We start from the raw sequence: 23,427 nt of genomic DNA, 5'->3' as shown, positions 1-23,427 counted from the left end.
GTGAAAATAATAATTGGAACCTAAATGCTAATCAAACATGGAATACATGTTTGTTTGCAGGATGAAATGATGGATTAGGGGATTTTCAAACTGTCTTAAGATGTTGGCATGTGTACCAACGTGAAGTTTGACTTTTGGACTTTGGCTTTGTTTACTTTGCACACATTATTTCTATATCTGAATATCGTTCAGTTATTACAAGGAAAACCAGTTGCAGTTTTGTGCATCTTCACAAACTGCATATTCAATTAATCCAGTCCTGGATTTACACTAAGGTCGCACTCCTAGTACTTTATAAACAAAGTAACCAGGCACAGTGTTAAAAATTAAGCAGTTGGAGCAATGATTACATTTTGTTAAATTCATACTAAAGATCAGAAATGGGTTGTTATAAGATTCTCAATGTATGAAAACTTTGAGGAAAAACTACCACTGTGATACAATTCTAAAATGATCGTATGACTTTTATTTAAACAAAAAAGCAACAGTTATCCCTCCCGTTGCTAGAATCACTTGATTTTTGCAATTATAATAATGTTCTCATGCATTGTTCTTTTAATATATGGACGTATGCAAACATAAAGAATATACACTTTAGTACCGGTTTTCAACTGCTTACTTTGCAGAATATTATTCATTTTTGACATTTTGCCAAACAAATGCCAAACAATTAGATATTACCTTGTAAATTAGTCACACTATCTGCTGTGGTAGAGCCTGCCTTAACAGACATACCACTCGCAGCTTGCCCAATGTAACTTTTAACCTTATTTTATTCGGTATTTTCTCCATGGCTCAGCTAGAAAATATTTCCCAAATTTTGTAAGTTAAAACTAAAGGTGAGATTTTTTTTTTAGCATTCAGCAACCTGTGGAGTAAGAGCAGCATTTGTTTTTTGCTTTGCTCCAAACGACTGGAGATACACCCTGGTCGCTCTAGCACTTGCTCTGGTATCTCATTAAAAACCGGAAGAACAGAAATTGTTGCAGTTTTTTAATCCGTAACTTTTTAAAATCTCGCTCTACCCTGATGCCAGTAACCATGTATATACAAAAAATACATTAAAGTAACTGTGTGTCAATCTGACAATAGGGAACCAAAAGAGGAACAACAGTCTAGTTTCCTCCTTAAAATGTAACATCCCAGAACTGTTGACCTCCACATGTTTAAAGGTTTTAAAATCTTTACTCCTCCTCTCTCAGTCCCATAAAATATTAATACAAGTTTGTGCATGAAGCGAAGGAGCAGACATCTCTAAACTCTTTTAAGAAATAAAGATTTACAGTTAAATATAGCATAGAATGTGTAACAAACTAAGAGATTGATTTAATAATGAATATGTAGTGCAAAGTTAAGCAAAAGGCTTCATAGATAAGTCCTTAAGGCTGTTGATACCTGCGAAGCAGAGAAAATGCAAAGCCCCAAGGGGAAGCGGCATTTCCTGCCAATAGGTTAAGGCAACCCGAAGCAATATTGTTAGTGAACTGTTGCACAGCTATGCAAGCGAGTTTCTGTCTGTTCTTGTCAGGACATCAACTTTTTAAACTGATTTCGTCCTTTTTAAATTTGGATGTGTATTTCTACAGAATAGATCGGAGAAGATGCCACTGGATTTCTTCGCTTTATCAAATGGAAGTGTGCGTAAATTAAAATGTGGGTTTCATTAGTCAGTTTTGCTTCAGTTATTCAGACTGATTAAAACTGAACTGGAGACTCAAAAGCCACAGGATAAACTTTTTTGTAGCATCTGATGTGAGTGACAGGATAAAGCCATCGTGACGCGAAATCTCAAAGATGGAGATGCACTGATGAGGCATTTTATTGCAATGGCCGGTTTGTTAGAGGTGTCTGCTCAGATTTTGACCAATTTAGATTTTTTTCTCTTCCATTAGGATTGTAGCACAACATAAAAAATAGTGGGGATTTTTAGATTTATACCATTAATAAATGGAAAGAAATCTGACATTTGAGTGATTGACCTGATTATCGATCAAAGTCAGTTAAAGGCAAATTTGCTGATTTGGATCTCTTGCTCTGTGTGCATAATTTCTCAATTGCTTCTTGTCCTTAGTCTTAATTTAGTGGGAAAATGATGAAAGACAATGACAAAGTAAAAAAAAAAATCTGTTTGCATTAAAGAGGTTGCATAATACCACAATATTCTGATCACTATATGTGCTGTCTCTATAGATACTGAAATGCAATGTTAGTTTATCACGCAGTTGTGCAAAAATAATAACCCAATTATGTGAACATAATTGTTGATCTTTAAACTTTGTTCAGGATATCCACAGTATTTTTTGTGTGCAGTTTAAAATGTGCTTTCTTATAAAAGGTTTCACTGATTGTATGTCGTTTGTTTTTCTAGCCACTTTTCCAGCTGTTGAAACTTCGAAAACTTACTGTGAGTGACAACGAGATCGCAAGACTTCCGCCAGAGATCGGCAACCTTATGGAACTAGTCGAACTGGATCTTTCTCGAAATGGTAAAAGAAAGGAAACAACTGTGCAACACCCGGAAGAATAGTCAAGAGATACAACTGTATTTCTTTCTAGAAACATTTTTATTCCTAACAGCCTAAGCATCCTGCGTTGAGCAACAGTGCAGAATTCAGCAAATAAATTAACGTTGACAGATTTACTCCTCATTTGTGAAGCTGATGTAACCAGAGAGCATAAAAACACAGAATGGTTTCCATTAGCATGAAACTCTGCGGCTGTGTAGAATTTAGGGTGTAGAAAGAAGGGCAACTAAATTCTAAGTTGTGCTCTTTCAGATGATTTACAGTAGGCTTAAGACTAATTTTTCAGTGAAATTTTGAATGTCATGTCAGAAATCTTGTGTCTTGGAAGAGAATGATCTTTTCCCATTTTTACCTGTTGCAGCTTCAAAACCTAGTGTACTTTAACAGAATTTTGTTGGATGGATCAACCAATTATTAGATAATGAAGTAGAAGGAAAAAGTTTCATATGTCATTCTTTTACAAATGGAACACTAAGAAGTCTCCATGTTTTTATCTCTTTATTCTGAGATCCATTGCCATCCATTGTATGTTGCATTGCTAAAAGGATTTCTCGTGTGTGTAATTCAATCGCAGTGTAAATGAAAATGTTCTCAAAAGGTCTCAGAGGATTTTTAGAGAACAAACAGCACCCGAAAGACAAAAGTTAATAGTTATTGAATGTCTTTTTGTCAAAAAAAGTACATTTTTGGGATTTTTAAATATAAATCTACATTTCATAATCTGAATAAAAGATTAAGAGGAGAACTCCCTACTTATCTGCAGAAAAGTTAAAAATAACTAATGAACTGCGATCAACATCCCTTTCTCGTTAGCGATATTTCAGATCTGTTATGGTTCAGGCGAAACATTTTCTTCTACTCCCTTGAGTAGTTTTCATTCATAATTCAGGTTTTAACAGCAGCCTCACCTGTTTTTGTTTATTCTAGACAGTTTTTATTTGTGCTCTGCTGCTTTACAAATAAAAACAAAAAAAATCAGAAGATGTTTTTTAGAGAACAAAACTTTCTGGAACATTTATATAGATTTGCAAATAAGTTAACGTGCGTGTGCTCACAATGCTGACCTGACTGTAGCTCACTGTCAACACAAATGCATTTAAATGTTTCATCTCCCATGTACCTCACACAGGATTTTAGTTTATTTTAAACTGAATTTGTGTTGAATTATTTATAAATCTTTTTCTTTTGTAAATTTCACGCATCACCTTTATGAAAACAGTTTTGTAATGTCTCATTACTTCTGTATCCTACATGTCTTATTAAAGATTTGCTTTTTCCTTTATTCAGATATTGTGGAACTTCCAGAGAACATTTCAAACTGCAAATCCCTGCAAGTGGCAGATTTCAGTGGAAATCCATTATTAAGGTAACTTAGTAGATATTATTATTTTTTTCCCCAAATTAATTTTAGGGCTCAGTTAATTTAACAATACTGTAAATGTTTGCCCGAATTTCCCTACAGAAAAACATTTTGCATCGTTCATAGATTTTCAACTTCCTTTGCTGTTCTATTCACCGTTAGAAACATTTGTGTGTCTAACATTTTGCTTCTTTTTTTAGTTGAAATCCGGTCTAATTAACACCTCAGCATGAGCAGCGTCACACGCCTTTGACAGTGTGATGTTTAGGAAGCTGCAGTGGGTGGAAGCAAAAGTGTTTGCAATCCAATAGTTTACACATTTAACCCCATCAGCCCTTTTTCCACAGTGGGAACCCAATTTTCCACTCGTGCATCACTTGTATTCCAGCTCTTATTTTGCTGTGGTTCGTTTCTGGGTCCATTGGGATGTGAAGCAATTTTGTTCATCAGTCTTAGACAAGAAATAGGTGGAGTGGGTAGAAAGGAATTCATTACAAGAGCATAATAGACTTTTCCTAACCATTAGCATTAATTTCAGTTTTTCCTTAGGGTCTGATCAGCTGATTCACATTTTGATTGATTCTGCATCTTTTATTTTGAATGTTTTGAATCCAAATTGATTAAAAAATGATCATATATAAATTATTTTCTTACTTAGATTGCGTAACCATGTTTATAAGAAGCAAGCTTTTAGGATTCTAGAAATCATGCCCTGAAAAAAGACTGACTTATAAACCATATCTGATTTTGAGCTTGAGTTCAGTCACTCACCATTTAGCACCTCATTTCATGCCCACATGTTGCCAGATTGTTCCTTTCTATGCCCATTGAATCCATTTAAACAAACCATTTAGTACCTAATGTACTTAGCCATTATGTATCAATTTATTTCTCTTGTTAATTTATCATTTTGATGAATTATGAAAATAAATTCACATATAAATTCTCAGATTTCGTCTCCTTCTGGTAGATATTATTTTTTGGGGTCACATGCTCACATTTTTTTATATGAGCAAATGTTAGCAGATTTCTGTAATTCATATGTTATCAAAGCAGGTACAAATTATTGTATGGTTGTTGTTAAGGCACCTATGACAGACAACTCTGTTTTACATGTTCAGAAGTCAGAAAAATACAAAAAAGACAAAGGACCGGCCCTATTGTGTATAATTTGGATGTCTGAATTATGTTTTTGGGCCAAATGTTGCAAGGAAATTATGTTTTTAAAATTTTTTTAGTAGGAGGCCAATAGGATGCCAAGCGCAATTAGTTTTGAATAATGTATCACCCCAATAATAAAGCAGGCATGATGAATCTAAAAGGCTTTAAATTGTAGCGTAGTAAGCAAAATGGTAGTGGTTGCTCCTAAAAGTTGTGGTAAAAGTGTCTTTACTGAAGAAATTAAATGATGAAATTTGCTCAAAGTTCCTAACCAAAACCTGTGCATCCTGTCATTTTTACACCCCAAGAACAGGAGAAATCATTTGGATTATTCGTTAAAACATTCTGGACACTAAAACATCCTGATGATGATGATCTGCAATTGTTAATGGATTCTCAAATTGTGCTTTCTGTCTCTCTTTTTTTCCAGGTTACCTGAAAGCTTTGCACAGCTTCAACACCTAACGACCCTCTCTATCAACGATATCTCATTGCAGGCTCTTCCAGAAAACATTGGAAGGTACGGATTTGGACTATATTATGTGCATTAGGAGTTGGCATTTATCATATCGTATCACCTAACGATAAGATTTTTATTTATTGTTGTCTCAATAAATTCCAATTAATGATATTTAAAAACCCCTAAAACTGTCCGTATTGTTGGGATTGTTATTTTTACCGTGTTACTCCACTGTTTATTCAGTGAGAGTACAAGTAAGAATAAATGAATGTGAAAATATGATTAAATGTAGTTACTGTGTAAAGTTTAGTGATGCAAATCACACTTCATGTGACTGGTGTCCTGAATAAGAATTTTATAAATGGGTGTGTTTTTCTGCACACCCATTTGTAGAAAATGGGTGTGTGGATACACCCATTTGAATAAATGGGTGTATCCATTTTATTTTGAATAAAATGGGTGTATCCACACACCCATCCGCAGTGTAGAACAGTGAACAGTGCTTGCCCACTGTTTCCTGTTCCCCCGCTGCTCCTTCCCTGCATGTGTGGTGTGTGTGGGGCAATGATTTCTATGTCAGCCAAAAAGTTACCTAAAAAAGAAGTAATAAATAGTTCTTATTGTCACTTTTATTGATATCACAATAGTAGCAACAAATATTGTGATAAAACTTTAAGTCCATATCACCTATTGCTAATGGCAATGCTTAATTAACAGTTTGCTGAAAACTTAATATCACCTGTTCAGGCTGTGCTTTCAAATAAGGCTTTGCGATCCAAAAAGCCAAAAATAAAGTACATTACTTGCTTTAAAATGTAGCAGCCTGTCTTTTTGTGAATAACTCATGTGGGCTGTGAAACAAGCTTGTATACAATTGTTTCTGTTGTTTTAAATCCACTGGACTTTAAGCCTCCCACACAGTCTTGTTTTTGTTTCAGAAAAACATAACTATGTTCCTTTCAGATCATAACTGAATGCCCAGCTACTGAAATGTAAGCAGCAAATGCTGTCAGGAACAGGAAGAGACACAGCAGGACTGCTCTCTTTCATTGTCTTGATTTCTTCCCCAAACAACCACATTGCTGCTTCCAGATACATTAGTCACTGTCTGTTTCTGTGCTGCATTGTCTTGGTTCATAGTCGGTCCTGAGTAGTGAATCACACGTCTGCCAATATTCTGCCTCTTGTAAGCTCTTCTTTATTGTGGAGTTTAGCTGTAAGTGAATTTAATAACAAAGCTATGTGTTTTTGGATGAAGGGGCTACAGGAAATGTTTTTTAAAAAGGTCTGGAATGCAAGGATAAACTGGATTTGAACCTTACAGGGGAAGGATTTACAGAAATGCAGTAAATGAGAAACTGTATAGTGCTGGTTCGGGGTCAGCATATGGAATGCTTATCATCAATTTATTTATTTATTTCTATTTTTTAAAGGTTTTTAATTGGCTCTAGTGGCTTTTATTTGAAAGTGGGTAATGAGAGAGGGGGAAGACATGCGGCAAGGGTCATCAGGCTGGGACTAAGTTCTCCACACATGGGCTGTAATAAATATAAAAAACTATACATGTTTAAATGTATTGTGGAGATAAGTAAGGTCAAAATATTTACATAGACTCAAATATATCTACACTCTTATTTATATTGCTTTTGAAGTCTTATAGTAAGAAATCTCACACCGTTGGCAGAAATCAATAAGCTTCTGGCTTAATTCAGGCTTCATATTTGACCATTCTTCTTATTGAGGAGGGAGAGGTCATTTTTGTGGTTGTTTTTGGAGCATCATGTCCAAATCCCATTCAGATGTGTTTTTGACAATTGTCCTCTTGGAACACCCAATTGTATTCAAGTTTCAGCCATCTAACTTTAGATTAGTAGTCAGAGACTTTGTGCAATGCATTAACACCACTGTCAATAACAAAAAACCTAACCTATGATTCTTTACAGTTGATACAGTGTCCTTAGCTTTTAAAAATTTGCCTTTTGTCCTTCAGAGGTAGTTATTGGACAGATATTTCCATCTTTGTGTCATCTGACTGTAAAACATGTCCCAATGGTAATTTAATTTGGCTTCAGGGGCAGCTGCAAATCTCAGTGAAGCTTGAAGGTGTCTATGCTAAACTTTGCACGGTAACACTGGTGTTTCAGTATTTTCCAGTTTATGATGGACTGGAGCCACTGTGATTCCTGTGTTGCTCCATAACATCCTGACCAGCTTCCTTTCATTGCAGAGGACAGCTTGTCGTTTTTGAGTCATTGTATCGTTATCTTTCATGTCTAGTTCCTTTGCTGACATTAGACTTCTTTGTCTACTTCAGGGCATAGCTTTAGATATAGTTGAAGGAAAATTGGAAATTATACTATCACTAGAAAACTGTTGTTGTTTTGGAATAGTGAAGCTGATAATCTATGATGTGAACTTGTTTTATGTAACAAAAAGATGAATAATAACTGTACGGTTTGGTAGGTTCTAAGTAGGTATTTAAGGCAGCCGACTAGAATAAGTTCTTGGATTTTGGCTGCCTGTTCCACCCAACCTCAGTTAAACAGTTCTTCAGTCAAAATCTCATGTTCCTTGGTAATCTCTAAGATGAGTCAAAGAATCATCCATATGGTGCTTTAGAACCCTACAACAAGGAACCAACCAATATAAATGAGCTACAAGTACTGATGAGAAATGGCCAACTTTCTAGCCAGACAAGACAAAATTTGTTTATGGATCCAGAAAGCATGGGCTTTCTAGATATTTACTTTACTTTGAAGGGGGACAAATCTTATGAATCCATTTAATTCTAAGAGCTGTTCAATATTCTGGCTTATTTTTATTTATTTTTAAGAAGCCAGTATGGAGTAATTTGTTATATCTAGGAAATAATCAATTAACGTTACATTCATGTTTATGATCAGTGAAAATGATTTTCCCAAATGTTAGTGTTCACAGCACTGGCGTATCTACTTCACACTCGTCATCTAGATGAAATATTTTTGTTTACTGTTCAGGGTCTGGCTTGAATAACTCCATATGTTCAGGGATTATGGATGGCTATGGGATGAAAATGAGAGAGCTGTTGGTACCGCCATCCTTTTGTTTTATTTTGAGTTGCACTCAGCATCACATTCAGTAGCTTAAAGTAGGGATAAAAACCCAACTCTAAAAATAGTTTCACCAAACTAGGTAGGGATTTAGTCCTTTTTGGATTAAGCGTTGCAACTTGGAGAGTTTCATTTGTGGATTTGTTTTGGGAAACCTCATTCAGAGTAATTTTCTTGCACATCCCAAACTACTTTAAAATAAATGAATGTTGTGGCTTGTAATTAATGATAGAAACAACATGTTGCAACAGTGTTCAGAGTGTCTCCTTCCTTTGCCCTGTAGTACAGCCTATTCCCTAAACACGTGCTGTATTTCTCTTTTATAACACATTGGCTGGAATGTCTGCTCTGTGTCAAGGGAGAAGGTAATGAAAAGCAGAACCCAAGTTGGCGTAAAAGGCTACAGGTTTTCAGAATAGATAAGATAAATGAACGAGGGGTTAGAAGCCAGCAGTAGTTTATCTCTGGGATGGAAGTTTTTTTTTTTTTTCACTGACGAGAAATCTGTTTGGCAGCTTAGTGATTTGCTGTGGTCAAAAAGAATACAAATAGTCATGAAGAAGAAGCAAGATTAAATAGCAGTTGTATTTCATGTGGGCTTAGGTGATAATCTCTTTGTGGTTCAAGAATGACTTTATATGGCTTAATGTAGGATCCAGTGAGAAAATACAAGATTCTGGTTTTCTCCTTCGCTCAGCCTGGTGAGAAACATTTATTTGCTTGAACTCTGCACAGATGTAGCTTATGCTACAATCACCAAATGATATTTATTGTGTTGCAATGTTATGCAATAGGCATAAATAAGTAAGAGCGTTATCTCAGTTTTGAAGGAAAATGATACATTGTTTGAAAAATTGTTTGGGCACAAGCAAACATCTAAAAAATGTTGATATGCATTTGTGTTCCCCCAAAGTCTGATACCCCAAATAAAATCCATTGCAGTCACATCAGAAGCTACATAGTTAATCAGTAGAAAGCACTCTTGTGTATTTTATGCCTATAAACAGCCTATTACAGCTGTTCTGTGAAGATCTCAGAGGTTTGTTAGAGAAAATCATCAAACAAACAGCATCATGAAGACAAAGGAGCACAGCAGACAGGTCAGGGAGGACGTTGTAGAGAGGATGAGCTGAGGGCTTGTAGGATATAAAACAATATCCCAATCCTAGAGCAATCCATTCTTCTGAAAATAGAGAAAATATATACATTTGCAAACGAACAAATGAATACTGGCTTTTCAGATTATTTGTAAATTATTTTAAAAAGTATGTGTTATATTCTTTTCCACTTCACAATTTTGCAAAACTTTGAGTTGGACTGCAAAATAAAATCTAAAATCATAATAATATACCTCTATATTTAACACATCAGTGTAAAAATGCAAACATGTGTATCGTGTTAACATTTTCCCTCAAATTTCACAAATTCATTCAACACAAAAACATTTTACTCTACTTCCAGTACTTGAGTCCTAAATTTAGTCTCTAGTCTGTAGTGAACAGGCTAGACTAAACTAGGTAGACTTATAAAATCTGGTTTTAATTGGACACTTGTTGACAGAAAGATGCGATGTACTTTGGTCTGTCATAGCTGGTTAGACATTTCACTCTATAATTTCAAGTGTGGAGCGGTTGTTTATTCTGCTGCAATTTTAGTTTTCGATAAGACTGACACACCTCTAAAAGTACTTCCTGTTCCACGTTATCTGATTTCAAGGCCATATGGTCAATTTTGGCTGTTTTCATGAACTCTTTGATTTCCAAACATATAATCCTCCTCCTTTCGGTTTCTGATTTCAGCCTCTCTTATTTGGTATCGCTAGAACTTAGAGAAAATGTTCTGACATTCCTGCCAGAGTAAGTATTACATTTATACATGTACATTTACTTTTTGTTGCTTTGTGTTTGGCTTTTAAAGTATTTGTCACCCACAGGTCATTATCACAACTTCACAAGCTTGAAGAACTTGACATAGGCAATAATGAACTCTACAATTTGGTGAGTTTTTAAAATTATTGTTATTTTTTTGCATTTCAGAGATTTTGATTCTTGAGAAGTAAGCCACAACAAAATGATAAAATAAATAAATTAATAAATACAGGTCCTCCTATTTCCTGTTCTTGTCACATCCGGGCAGATTAGCATTCCCTGAGAAAAGATTTCCCATCTTATCGTGCAGATGGTAGGCTGTCTGTTTTAAGCCTTGGTTTTAAGTTGTAATCTCATGTTAATGGCTTAACTTCAGACGGTGACGGATTTAGAGGCTACAAAGAGCAAAGATGGAATAAGACTTTTTATGTATATATTTAGCTGAGCAATATCAGGATGTTTTTGTTTTCATTTCAAAGACTATTAATAGGGCTAATTAATTATTGTTTACAGTGTTGTCCCATCTATTCTTGTAACCACAACATAAATGTAAACAATCATAAATAAATTTGGACAAAATTGTCAAGAAGAAATTTCCTTTAAACTATTATTTTGAGCTGGATTGCGAATCACTCCTCCCTACTTTTATAAAGAATAACTTTGCAAGATGGGGAAAAAAACCCTCTACTTTGCTATTACAAGGTGACATATTAGAGGATTGCAATTTAATTGTTTCATTAGTCTCCTGAAATGCCTAGGTTTTTATTAGTTTTCTTTGTTTTTGTCTGAAATATACCAAAAGTGTTGAGCGGTTAAGTTTTGTAGAACATTGTAAAAGGTAATAGAGTTACAATTAAATAAGCTTAGGTTGTGAGTATTTATCACTCACCAACAAATAAAATACCCTGATGAGGAAACCTGCCCTTTGAATCCTTAAAATGTCCTCCATGTTTGGATGACCAATCAGACAGTCCTGTGAGGAACCATCTTCCCATGTTGTACAACCTTTTTCTGTATTTGAACTTGAAGTGAGATTTATCTGGGCAGTGAGAGACAGAGAAAAAGGAAAAGTGTGAGACCCAGGTTATTGTTCTTCTCATCACTCCCTGTTCAATCTATAGAAATGTTTGTGGTATTTGCTATTACTTCTGCTCAATTGTCCCGTCTTTGTTTTTTGCTGCTGCTGTGTTTGCGTCTCGACTCAGGCCATTAAAAATTGTAACCCAGCTGAACTCATTGTAATGCTGATTATTTTTTTCATTCTACCTTATTGTTTTCTGTCTTCTGTTTCTTGGTCTCTTTCTCTTTTCTTTCACCTTTAGCCTGAGTCAATTGGCTGCCTTATCAGCCTGAAGAACTTGTGGCTGGATGGGAACCACTTGTCCGATATACCTGCTGTAAGTCATTCAGTCATTGTCTGCATCTCAGATTTTTCTACTGGAACTTTTTCCCTTAGAATTTTATTGTGATACAAGATTCTAGCTGACTATTAATAATATAAAAATGTAACTGATAAGAATATTAAGTGTTTTATGTAAAATAAATATATAAAAAAATACCATAGCCCAAAATCAGAATCCTTGATTCTATTATTTCTCATGATTTCTTTTTAACAAGAAGAAAAGCATCTTGTTATTGTGAGAAAAGTTCTTTCTGCAGGATAAAGTCAGAACTTTATAGTGAGATATTTTTCTACAATAATTTTTTTTAATAAAACTGAAATGAATTGAACAACATATGAGAAACAAAGTCATTGACTTCTGTTATACTGGAAGCTGCTACATGACTGACATTTCTAAGGCTTTACGACTTTGCTGCGCCTTCCCTGAAGTGACTGCTCTACCAAATTTACTCCAACAGGTTAACAACTATTCCAGAAAGTCACAAAAAAACCCAGAACAATAAATATTTAATAAAATCAATCAAAATGACTAGGGTAGGAATTTACCCCACAAAGGGATTGTTGTTAGACCGGGGATTTGTTTTTATTATATGTACATTCACCAATTACCTGCCTTTGTGTCACACTTTAGGAGCTGTGCAATATTAAAAGCCTTTTGTGTCTGGATCTATCTGAAAACAAGCTGGAGTTTCTTCCAGAAGAGCTAGGAGGGCTGGTGTCACTTACTGATTTGCTGGTGTCACAAAACTCCCTTGAATATATTCCAGAAAGCATTGGTAAGCATCTGGATTCTTCTTGTTTCTTTTCACCATAAATGAACTCCCTATTATGGTTGTTTCTGTATGACTTAGGGTTTTTTTTTGTGAAGTGGACATTTTCCTCATCAAACGATTCTACTACACTTCTGATCAAAACCTTTAGAGTAGCAGTTCTTATTGGGTCTTGTTGATAGACCAAGTCAGAAGAAGATTTTTAGCCAAGATGGATGTTCGCTCTGTTGTTCCATTTAAGAGGAAAAACACCTTATATTTCTGTGGAGCGTCCCTTCAGTGTCCCATTGGGACTTTGCACTTTTTAAAGTTTGAAAGGACTAGCTGTCCTTTGTTGCATTTTCCATCTTATGTTTATCGGGCTGCATTCAGGATCTGTATGGGTTTTGAATGACGTAGAGTATCTGTCCTTATTTTTATGGGTAAGCCGTTGGCTCTACTGATTTTGCTCAGGTGGTATTTTTAGGGGTTATTTTTATATCTTCTTGACAGGAAATTATATGAAAACCAGATATTTGCTACAATCTACACATTTTAGGTTATGGCCTTCAAACGTAAACAAATAATAGTGGTAGGACCACCTGACTTGAAATTTGCCTCCTTGTGTTGTAGTCATGCTACAAATTAAGTTTCAATTAGTCAGCACTAAATATCAATTCTTAACAATATAGGAGTCATTTCCTCCCTGATTTTAAGATTTTGTTCAAGAGTGTATATTGAATATGTTTAGTCAGATTTTATTTAAAAGATTGTTTTGGCGTGTTTGTATGTTAACTGATGGCACACGCACCATTTGCACAACTCTTCGCAAAAAAGTTCAAATTTTACGGTGTTGTATTTGTGCTGATATTATTTGGTGTGTACATTTACTGAAACCATATTACATTATATTACATGAAAAAGAACATTTGTAGCTTTTACAGAGGTTTGTATAAACAATTTTCTACTATATTTTATGATTACTTCAGATTTCTGTTCTGATTTATGTTTTTGCCCCCCCAAAAAAATCATGTTTAACAAGATGTGTTTGCTCTCTCTGCAGGAAAACTAAAGAATCTTTCCATTTTGAAAGCTGACCTAAACAAGTTAACACTTCTTCCAGAAACAATTGGCAACTGTGAAAGTCTTACAGAGCTCGTACTCACAGAGAATCAAATACAGGTTAGTCTTTCTCTATTGTGTTTCAGTGCCTCAAAATGACAACAGTGTCTGATTGCTGTGTAAATTAGAGAGCAGTTTGTAATTGCCATTCTGGGCAGAGGCCTAAAAGCATGCCATACATTGGGAAAATGGGTCAAGCAACCATGTCTAGTGATTTAAATCCACTTTAGACTGACCTATTGGTCAGACAGCTTTATTATGACAACACCGGGTCAGAAACAGGGGTGGAGGGAATGTTTATTTATTCATTCTTATAATGCCGTTACTTCCTGTGTAATAGATAACATATTTTATAAAAAATACATTTCTTGGTGGATTCATCAAATTTTAACTGGTAATCTATGATTTTCTGCTTCTCTTATGTGACGTGACACAGCAGCTTATTTGTTGGCCAACTTTTCAAAGTAGGAAACCCAAGTGAACATGCCATTCAAGTGTGTGAATCCACACCTAAAAAAGTTCTTCATCTAATTTTGTCCATATTTAGAGGCATAGCTAGTTTAAAGCATGCTGCCTAGTACAGACCTGACTGATCCAAGTCTAGATGAAGAACTGTTGCATAGTGGCATGCTGAGGTCATCATGTTTCCATAACGACCTAATTTATTTTGTGTAATACTAAGTGCTTAAATATAAAATAAGTTATTGACCCATATCTGCTTTATTACCCTGTACTATTAAAGTTTGCATATAATTGTTGCAGATCACATCATTTAATTTCTAATGCATTAAAAATTAAAGTTCATGCAGGAAATGTAGTTTAGCCCTCATAAACAGCAGACCACTGAAGCCTTTTAGGGCAGTCTATTTGCAATTTGCATTGTGTAGTCATGTGTGAGTAACTGTACATAATACTGAATCCAACTGAAACCTTATTGATGTGTTCTTTGCTGATGTCTGATCAGTGAGGCAAACAACTAAATAAAGTAAGACTTAAAAACAAGTATTTATTTACAAGATTCAAGTAAGCCACACATATATTCTGCATTTTAATGAAGATACCATTTTGTGTTTATGCTCAGGAGGAACATGTTGATATTCTGTCTGATCACGGTTTTGTTTTCTGACAGACTTTGCCTGCTAGTATTGGGAAGTTAAAGCGACTGTCCAACCTGAACTGTGACCGAAACCATCTAACACTATTACCTAAGCAGGTATGCCTTTCACAATCACTTAGAAATCTGTTTTCAGCTGTTGATGCAACCTCAAATTGAAATGAGAAAGTAGGACAAACCAAGTGGTCCTCTACTGTGCTGCGTACTCACTTTATAAATTCAGTGGTTAAAACTGATTTAATTCATTTTTATCATTCTTCACTGTGACATAATACTATGGATATTGGGTATGAGACTGAACTTATGCCCAAGAAAGAAAATCTTGTAATTCCTTTTATAGAATAGAATAGAATAGAATAGAATAGAATTACTTTATTCATCCCAGCAGGGAAATTATTTCGCAGTTACAGCAGCATAGAGACAAGACACACACCAACCACCACTGAGTAGCAATTGTAGACAAGATAAAATAGAAATAAAATATAACATGCTGTCAATATAAAAAGCAGCTTAGAGCAGTCCTTGCAAAGATTCAAAAATGCAGAAACAGTATGTATATGTAAATATATGTACAGCAAGTGTGCCACAGTGCAGTTGTGCGAAATTGGCCTGATTTGTGCAGAACAATGATTTAGCTTTTATTGCACAGTGAGATGGCATGTGGCAGGAAGGATTTCCTGTATCTGTCCCTACGACAGCGGAGCTGGAGCAGCCTATGTGAGAAGGTGCTCCGCTGTCTGTCCACTATGTGGTGGAGAGGGTGCTGTTTATTGTCCATAATAGACAGAACCTTCTTCAGTGTCCTCCTCTCCACCACAGTTTCCAGGGACTCCAGCCTTAGTCCCAGTACAGAGCCAGCTTTCCTGATGATTTTGTCTGGTCTATTAGAGTCGCTGGCTCTGATGCTGCTTCCCCAACACACAGCAGCAAAGAAGATGGCACCGGCAACAACACTGTCATAAAGTTATCATAAAGTTTGTTCTAAAAACTTTTCAATTTAGATCCGACTTTCACATCCAAGCAAGAGTTGTTTTAGAGTGCTTGAACTGTGCTCATTAACGCCAAAAACCTCCAAGCGTTATATCAAAGTTTTCCCAAAATTCTTAAACCACTCATCGGCGTGCTCATATTTGTTAGGTGTGTTCACCTGTCTGCAGGGCGCTTGTCCTAAACCTGAAGCTGGAAACATGAATTTGACACCAAAGTTACTCTGTTGTCAACATAACGGTCCAATAGATACTGCTGCGGTTGAATTAAAAACTAAACTGAAGCTCTTTATTTTTTTTTCTTCTACAATACATTTGCTTGTTGTGTGTCTACTTGTTGATTCAGCTTCAGCTCTGTCTTGAGTGTCTCCATTGTGTTAGAGTGTGTGACATTCTTCTCCAGCCTCTTGTCTGTTTAAGTGAAGTCACGCTTGGTTTAAAGCTTCATCTGAAAGGCTTATTTAACGCTCACACAATGTCCCTGTGTGGGAAAGATGCAAAGCCTGCAGTGTGTGCACAAAAATAACAGTTTGGTTATGAGGCAACAAGACCACTGTCATTGTGCAACCATTACCTCAGGTTGGCTTAGTTTTACAGATTGTGTTCATTATTGATTAGACTCTAATAAATATGTTTATAGCTGGTAATTTGTCTAAGAAATCGCATACTTTTATATTTTTACCACCGCTGAAATGTTGTGGTCTTCTTTTAAAATGTCTTTTTGGTTTGCTTTTCATGCCTTGTTAAGCTGATAAATCTAATAGTAATTAGAATAATTTTAACATCTGCATCACAGATGAAATGATGCAACAGCTGGAGCTCAGCCGGCCCATCAAATCCTTGTTTTTCCTGGCTCCCAGCCCTAGTTGTTCCTAAATTTAGGTCCCTCTGCCACATCTCATTAACACACAATTGCCTCTCCCTCATGATTACCAATTCTGGGACACACGGCCACCCACATGCTAACGGATTTCCTCTGGTTTCAGTTTTTTCCCAGCTGTTTTCACGACAAAAATAAGTCTTGCACCACAGTATTTACACTTCATCTGCCTTGTTTTTATTGAGGAGGCACAAAATGTTTGTGCTGTGACTGACATGAATGCTTGTGTTGTTGTGTAGATCGGAGGCTGCAGCAGTCTTAACGTCTTCACTGTACGCGACAACTACCTGAAAAAGATCCCACCAGAGCTGTCGCAGGCCACCGAGCTGCATGTACTTGACGTCTCTGGGAACCGGTACGTTTACTGGCAGAAGTAGAGATCATGTTTCAGACAACAAAATAACATCTTATTAAAACTAAGAAAAACACACAGGGTTTTGTCTCAGTAATTCAATAGGTGAAACTATTAGATTAGTTAGATTTAATTCACACTTGGAAATATATTTCAAATGGTTATTTCTTTTAATTTGGTAATAATTTGATTTAATAATATCGCCTTACAGCTAACGAAATTCCAAAATTCATTAGAAAATTAAAGCATCAGACCAATTAAAAATTATTTTTATGACAGAAATTCTATCTATTATGTAGTATATACATTCAACATGTGGTCAGGCTCATTTTGCATCAATTACTGTGTTATTTTGGTGTGTCAGACGATCAACCTGCTGCTTTCCTGAAGTGGTACTGAAGCCCTTTTGCAGTTTAGGCCCAAGACTTCCTGGAAACTAAAATCCTGACCTTTGTAAAACTTGTCAACAAAGGTGTGCTTGAAGTTACTCTAAGATCTCCTGGCAAACTTTCTCAAGTCTGGACTTAGAACTTGATAAAAAGTAGTGGACTAACACAAGCAGATGACACGTCTCCTCAAATCAACCCTGAACGTAGAAACTTCACCCTGGACCCCAAGCGATTTTGATGCTTTGCTTCTTTGTTCTCATTCCAGACTTGAGGACCATAGCTTCTAAAATAAGTGCAAAGGCATCTTTGAGGATCGGTGACGCCCCAAAAATGCTGCACTAGCAACATTTCATTGATATATCTGTGCATATCGGCTCTTGAAGCACTGACTCCACATGTGGTCAATATCTTGTTCTCCAACAGCTATAAGTCACACCTTTTTTATAGTTTTGTTATTTATAATCCAGTGTGACTTGTATATATTAATTTCCTCTTCTTGATGCATTTTTTTAGCCTGATACGACTTATACTCCGAAGCGACTTGAATTCATATAATATAGTTTTCACGCTTTTAATTAAATTACTGAAAAACATTTTCATGTTACCTGTTCCTTATAATCCTCTTTCTTCTATTAAGAATCTTTGTTGAATTTTAATTTGATTATCACTCCAGCAACAATAACCTCAAGATTATTGTTGGTTCTGTGGTTTCTTTTTCGTTCTGTTTAGCCTGCCGTACTTGCCGATGTCACTGACCACGCTACATCTGAAGGCCCTGTGGTTGTCAGAAAACCAGTCCAAGCCGCTCCTCACTTTTCAGACGGATGAAGATCCTGACTCAGGAGAGAAGGTGCTCACCTGCGTTGTGCTGCCTCAGCAGCCTAGTGACTCAGGTACTTTATTTCTGTGAAAATCTTGAATAAGTTTTCAGTCATGCATGTTATTAGAAGCAGAAACATTTTTCTGATGCCAATTTACCTCCTGTCTCAAATTACAATCCATTTTGATTACATTCAGAAGTGTCTCATCAGTTCTCGCCCAAATATTTACCGCCCTGCAGTTTTGATGATATTATCACATCATCTGCTTGGTGAACCGCTGTGGGTTCTGTGCTCTCTGGTCCTGCGATATCTGTCAACTACAAGGTCCTCTAAAGGATCGCTGAGCCTTTGATGGATCAGACTCTCTTTTGTCCCCTGAGGCCTACTTTGGCTGAGTTTTTCCAGAAATGTTGTGGACTGTGCAGCCAAAAGAGGCTTAACAGTGCCTGGCTGGCTGACATTGAACACTCACCCATATGGCATTGGGATGTGAATACTGGCTGTAAAATCTCACCGATTCTTGTGTGTATATTATTTCAGATTTTTGCAAGTATTACATTTTTTTTTATCAGTATGTTGCTCAAAAACCTGCTTGTTATGTGGCGCAGTGTCCTTCTCTTGTGGCAGAGACGCAGGTATTAAAGAGACACAGTCAGCTGGGTGAGGCTGCGGTTGGGGGCAGGGGACCGTGTTGCTGTGAGCCTTTGACTAAGCTGGGATTTGAAACTGTGATCTGGCAGTTTCAGTCTCTCTCTTATTAGCAGCCGGGTGTGTGACAGCTCTCATTTATTGAGCTGGGAGCGGATTGTGACAAGCATATCGACTGCTGAAATAACTTCCTTTAGTTTGCTATTGCTATTTTTAGATGTCATTTTTCTTTCTGTCAGAGCCTTACTAAGACAAAATATTTTGTTTCTTAAAAAAAAACAAACAAACACTCCAGGTTATGACAACCTGGCCCGCTTTGGAGCTCTGGAGAGCCTTGTGAATGGGATGGCTGATGAGGCTTGGGACGGCAAAGCCATGAACAGAATCAGCTCCATTCACTTCCTGGATGATGGTGAGGACGACGACGACGACCCGGTAAGATCAAGGAGCATAGACACAGAAACGCCTCAGCAAATTAGAAACTTGAAAAATGTATTTATTCCTGCAATTACATTCATAAAGTGGTGCTTCTTCATCATAATGATTCTTGACACACACACATTTTCTTTTGTTTATAGGTGATTATCATTCACAGAATACACAAATGTTCTGCTCTGCACAATCAGTTGTCCAGCAGAAAGTCACTAAGCCCCCTAAGAAAGATGATGGAAAGTTTAGTGGAAGGAAAAGATTTTAGAAAAAATATTAAATACTGAAGCATTGAGATTAATGTACAGCAAAACTTCTTTTAACTGTTAATGGGGAAATTGACAAAGTTAGGACTGTACCAATGCTAAATGCTTTGAGAACATACAGACGCACCCAAAGAATGGTCTACCACAAATGTTAGAAGTATTCTACCTGATTTAAGGAGAAAATGGACTGGAGTGCTGCACATTTGTCCAAAGTATACTTCTCAGATTGAGGTAAATTTTGCATTTGGTTTTGAAATTAAAGTTAAAGAGTCACTTAAATAGTCTGAAGGAAAAGTGGTAAGGCACAGAAAATAAGTTGCTTGAAATCCAGTGTGAGGTTTTCACAGTTAGGAATGATTTGTGGGTTGGTGGTGTTGGTCCACTGTGTTTCCTTAAGTCCAACTCAGCGGAGCCATCTACTAGGACATTTTAGAGCACTCCATGCTTCTGTCTCCTACATAGCTTTATTGAGAAGCTGATTTTACTTCCCAGCACAGGACTTGAAAGCTGCCAAATGTATCAAAATGTGCTTTAATAATCATAATATTAGAGATCCATGGTGTCTATTAAAGTGACTTTGGCTTCCTTAGCGCCTCTGCAATGCCACAGGTTGATGACTTCCATGTCACCCAGCATTGATGCTGTAATATCTGCTTATTTACAACAGGACGTCATTTCTGTTCTAAAACCCTTTCTTTGTTGCTCTAATATGATAGAATTATCCGAGATTCAGCTGTATGCCAAATCTTCAACATTTACAGAAATGTTTCTAAAAGACATAATATGAAATATATACAGTACTTTAATTTCAGTCCTCTGTTTGAGGGATAAACAGCTTACAATGAGGAAGATGTTTAATCATTTCACAGCTCTTAAATGTATGTCCAAAAACACCCAGAAACTAAACATAGAACCAGATTTATTTTAAGTATAACTCATGAAGAGTTATTACCTTTTGCGTTAATAATTGAAACCAATGTGCAGATTTGAAAATACAAAAGGCCCCAACTAAACCACGCTAAGAGATACAGAGACCCGTCCTCCTTGTTTTGCAAGTGATTTCCATTAAAACCCAGTTTTTTATGTGTCTTACCTGATGCAGCCCCTTCTTCCTGTGTTTCACTGTGACGGATGTTGACAGTAGTCTCTGACAAGTCCTCATTTTTTTAAAGTGAGCCCAATTAGGATACGGAATGAACGCTCATTTGTTGGAGATTTCAATCATTCATTTTCTCTAAGATAAGCCTGGATTTTGTGTTTTTGCTCTTTCAGCACACTCTAAATCTAACCTAGTGCACTCAGCATTACCTTACCGTACTTTCAAGCCACCTGGATTGTGTGTTTGAAAAAAACGAGACATTCTCACATGTGATCAAACCCGTGGATCTACACAAATTGAAAACATTTATTTGGTTGGGGGAAATGACTTGGGCAGAAATAACAGATTTTGACTAAACCCCCTCTTCCAAAGATATTTCCATTTAGAACCCTTCCTATGAAATACATCTAATGGAAGCAATTTAGAATATTCTTAAAGAGGATGACAGTATTGAGGAAGTTTTATTTAAAATCCATAACTTCCTGTTTCTCTGAGGTATACATATGACATCACAGTGTGTGTAATTTCCCTTTTCCACCTTTTTAAATAGGACAGTTTGCTCTAAGTTTATCTTACCAAAAGATACAGTGAGGAGAAAGCCATGTCTCCATAAGCAGACATGTCTCTGTTGTTCAAAGTACAAGGAAAAAAAGTTTGTTTTTCCATCCTATCAACACATTCTACTAAAAGTGTTGGAATGAAGACTAGAATGAATCAAAGTTCTAGTTATTATTAATCAAAGGCAGCTCTGAACATCTGGGTTGATTTAAAAGAACTCAGTTTCAGGATTTTTACACTTTTCTGGATATTTGTTCCTTCTTTCTGCAACAGCAACATTCCCTAAACATTTACCGTCCTACAACCTTTAGGTGCAACGTTGCTCCTCTTCACCTGAATCTATTTTCTGAAGTTATAATCAGTGATTTTGTACAACACGATTAGTTGTTGACGTGGTCAATTTACAGGTTTGCATTGTAGCAGATTATGTTGCTACAATAAAAAAGAGAATATATTTAAGACTTTTTATGCTCGAAATAAGCAGTGACTCTATTTCACTTATGTATTAGTATTCTATGTTAAAAAATGTAAAGTTGCAACCATAATTTATCCAATCTGCATCCGTCTCACAGGGAACTCTGCTACGAAGGGCCACTCCTCACCCCGGTGAACTGAAAACCATGAAGAAAGCAGCTGAGAACCTCCGCAACGACCTGAACGCTGCCAAAGGCCTGGACTCCAACAAAAACGAGGTCAATAACGCTGCAGACGGAGTCACTACGTCCGTCTGACCTTTACCTCAGAAGTGTTTTTATTTGTATTTTTTTATCCTTCTGTGTCTCGCCATATTGTCCTGCACAACCTTGCAGCCCTGTGTTGTTGCATTTTGTTATTTTTATGTTTTCCCTAGCTTTTCTTTTACCCACAAGTCCCAGTTTGACCTCCCCCTTTGTTTGGTCATGCCATGCAGGAGCCTAAGACCTCCAACTCCAGTCCTGTGGAAAAATAAAACTGTACCTGGGTCGCCGTGCCTTCCTCTTTTTAGCAAAAATCCACGGCAGAGAGATGCTTCTTTTTTGACAGTATATTTTTAAGATGAAATACTTTTTCAAAAGTGATCTTTAAAGAATTTTTAGGTAGTTGCACTATAAACCTCTTAAATGTGTGTTTTTTTTTCTTTTTATAAACACTGGGTCTTTCTACATTTTGGGGCAAACAAAAGCAGGAGTGTTTTTGGACATTCTTATCTAAAAATTGTTGTAAATGTCTTGTGAATATCGATACTTTTATACCTTTTGGCAGCTCAGATGTAAATAAATGTATAGCAAGTATCTTCTTAATCGGTTTAAGATTCCCGCTCTCTTTAACTTGGTACATCTTTATATGTTTTGCTTAAATCAAGGTAATGAACAAAACACTAATGTCTTATTTAATCCACTGGGTGATCTTATTTTTGGATGTTTATTAGATTCTTCAAATTGAAATTCAAGTACTGCACATCAAGTTTAAATTGCCATTTGCAGTGTTGTTACGCTGTAAGGATAATGTTCTATTTAAATGTGCTGTACCTTACTGTTTTGCATTGTTTTTTTAATATATGCCAAAACAGATGTATTTGTACTTTTTAAATTTTGCCTCCTTTTAAGGAGTACTGTGTAGATGATTTATCAGACCTTTGGGAAGGTTAAGGGTTTTTTTTAAGCTTAATGATCACTCTAAAATGTTATGGTTTCTCTCGGATGCACTTCTTATTGTTGCTTTCCTCCTTTTTTTTAAATGGTACTTGATAAACTGTTGTTTGGTTGTTAAATCAATGGCACAAAGTGAGTCAGAGCAAAAAGTTTCAACAGTTTTCTTTTTCCTTTTTCTTTCTAATTATTCTCTGATAAAGCTGCACAGAACAGATCTCAGACTGGCTCTAAACCTTGAGATTTGCTGACGTTTTTTTTAAACCACTGATCAATAAAAATGAGTGCAACACTAAATCCACGTTTGGTGTTCCTTCAGATTGCTTTTTGCTTCGAGGTGATGTGAGACTGACAGAGCGTAGCAAAATAAATGGCTCGACGGGTTCAAAATGACTCAAAAGACAATTGGCTGCTGAGGAGAATCGAACTGTCTTGTTTTGACGTAACACATCAGATCCCAGATCTTTTTATTTTTCCTGTTGCGTCCAACTAGCTGAGCGTGATGTAGAGCAAGGGTGCTC

At 36.3% G+C, this 23,427-nt stretch overlaps 1 protein-coding gene across 1 annotated transcript in view; it reads left to right on the top strand.

Moving 5' to 3' along the window:
• Positions 1-23,203, top strand: part of lrrc1 (leucine rich repeat containing 1) — a 29,555-nt gene extending 6,352 nt beyond the window's left edge. The window contains exons 2-14 of the mRNA XM_005811876.3: positions 2,369-2,486; positions 3,813-3,891; positions 5,477-5,566; positions 10,395-10,451; positions 10,529-10,592; positions 11,786-11,860; positions 12,497-12,641; positions 13,678-13,796; positions 14,866-14,949; positions 16,956-17,071; positions 18,187-18,350; positions 19,222-19,361; positions 21,851-23,203. Coding sequence (XP_005811933.1) covers positions 2,369-2,486; positions 3,813-3,891; positions 5,477-5,566; positions 10,395-10,451; positions 10,529-10,592; positions 11,786-11,860; positions 12,497-12,641; positions 13,678-13,796; positions 14,866-14,949; positions 16,956-17,071; positions 18,187-18,350; positions 19,222-19,361; positions 21,851-22,009 — 1,410 coding nt within the window. The 3' untranslated portion in view covers positions 22,010-23,203. The remainder of the gene's footprint in view (positions 1-2,368; positions 2,487-3,812; positions 3,892-5,476; positions 5,567-10,394; positions 10,452-10,528; positions 10,593-11,785; positions 11,861-12,496; positions 12,642-13,677; positions 13,797-14,865; positions 14,950-16,955; positions 17,072-18,186; positions 18,351-19,221; positions 19,362-21,850) is intronic.
• The last annotated feature ends 224 nt before the right edge of the window (positions 23,204-23,427 follow it).

Source organism: Xiphophorus maculatus, chromosome 22 (assembly GCF_002775205.1).
Source record: "Xiphophorus maculatus strain JP 163 A chromosome 22, X_maculatus-5.0-male, whole genome shotgun sequence".
In the NCBI taxonomy this organism is placed as follows: Eukaryota; Metazoa; Chordata; class Actinopteri; order Cyprinodontiformes; family Poeciliidae; genus Xiphophorus; species Xiphophorus maculatus.
This window is presented reverse-complemented; position numbering and strand designations above follow the sequence as displayed.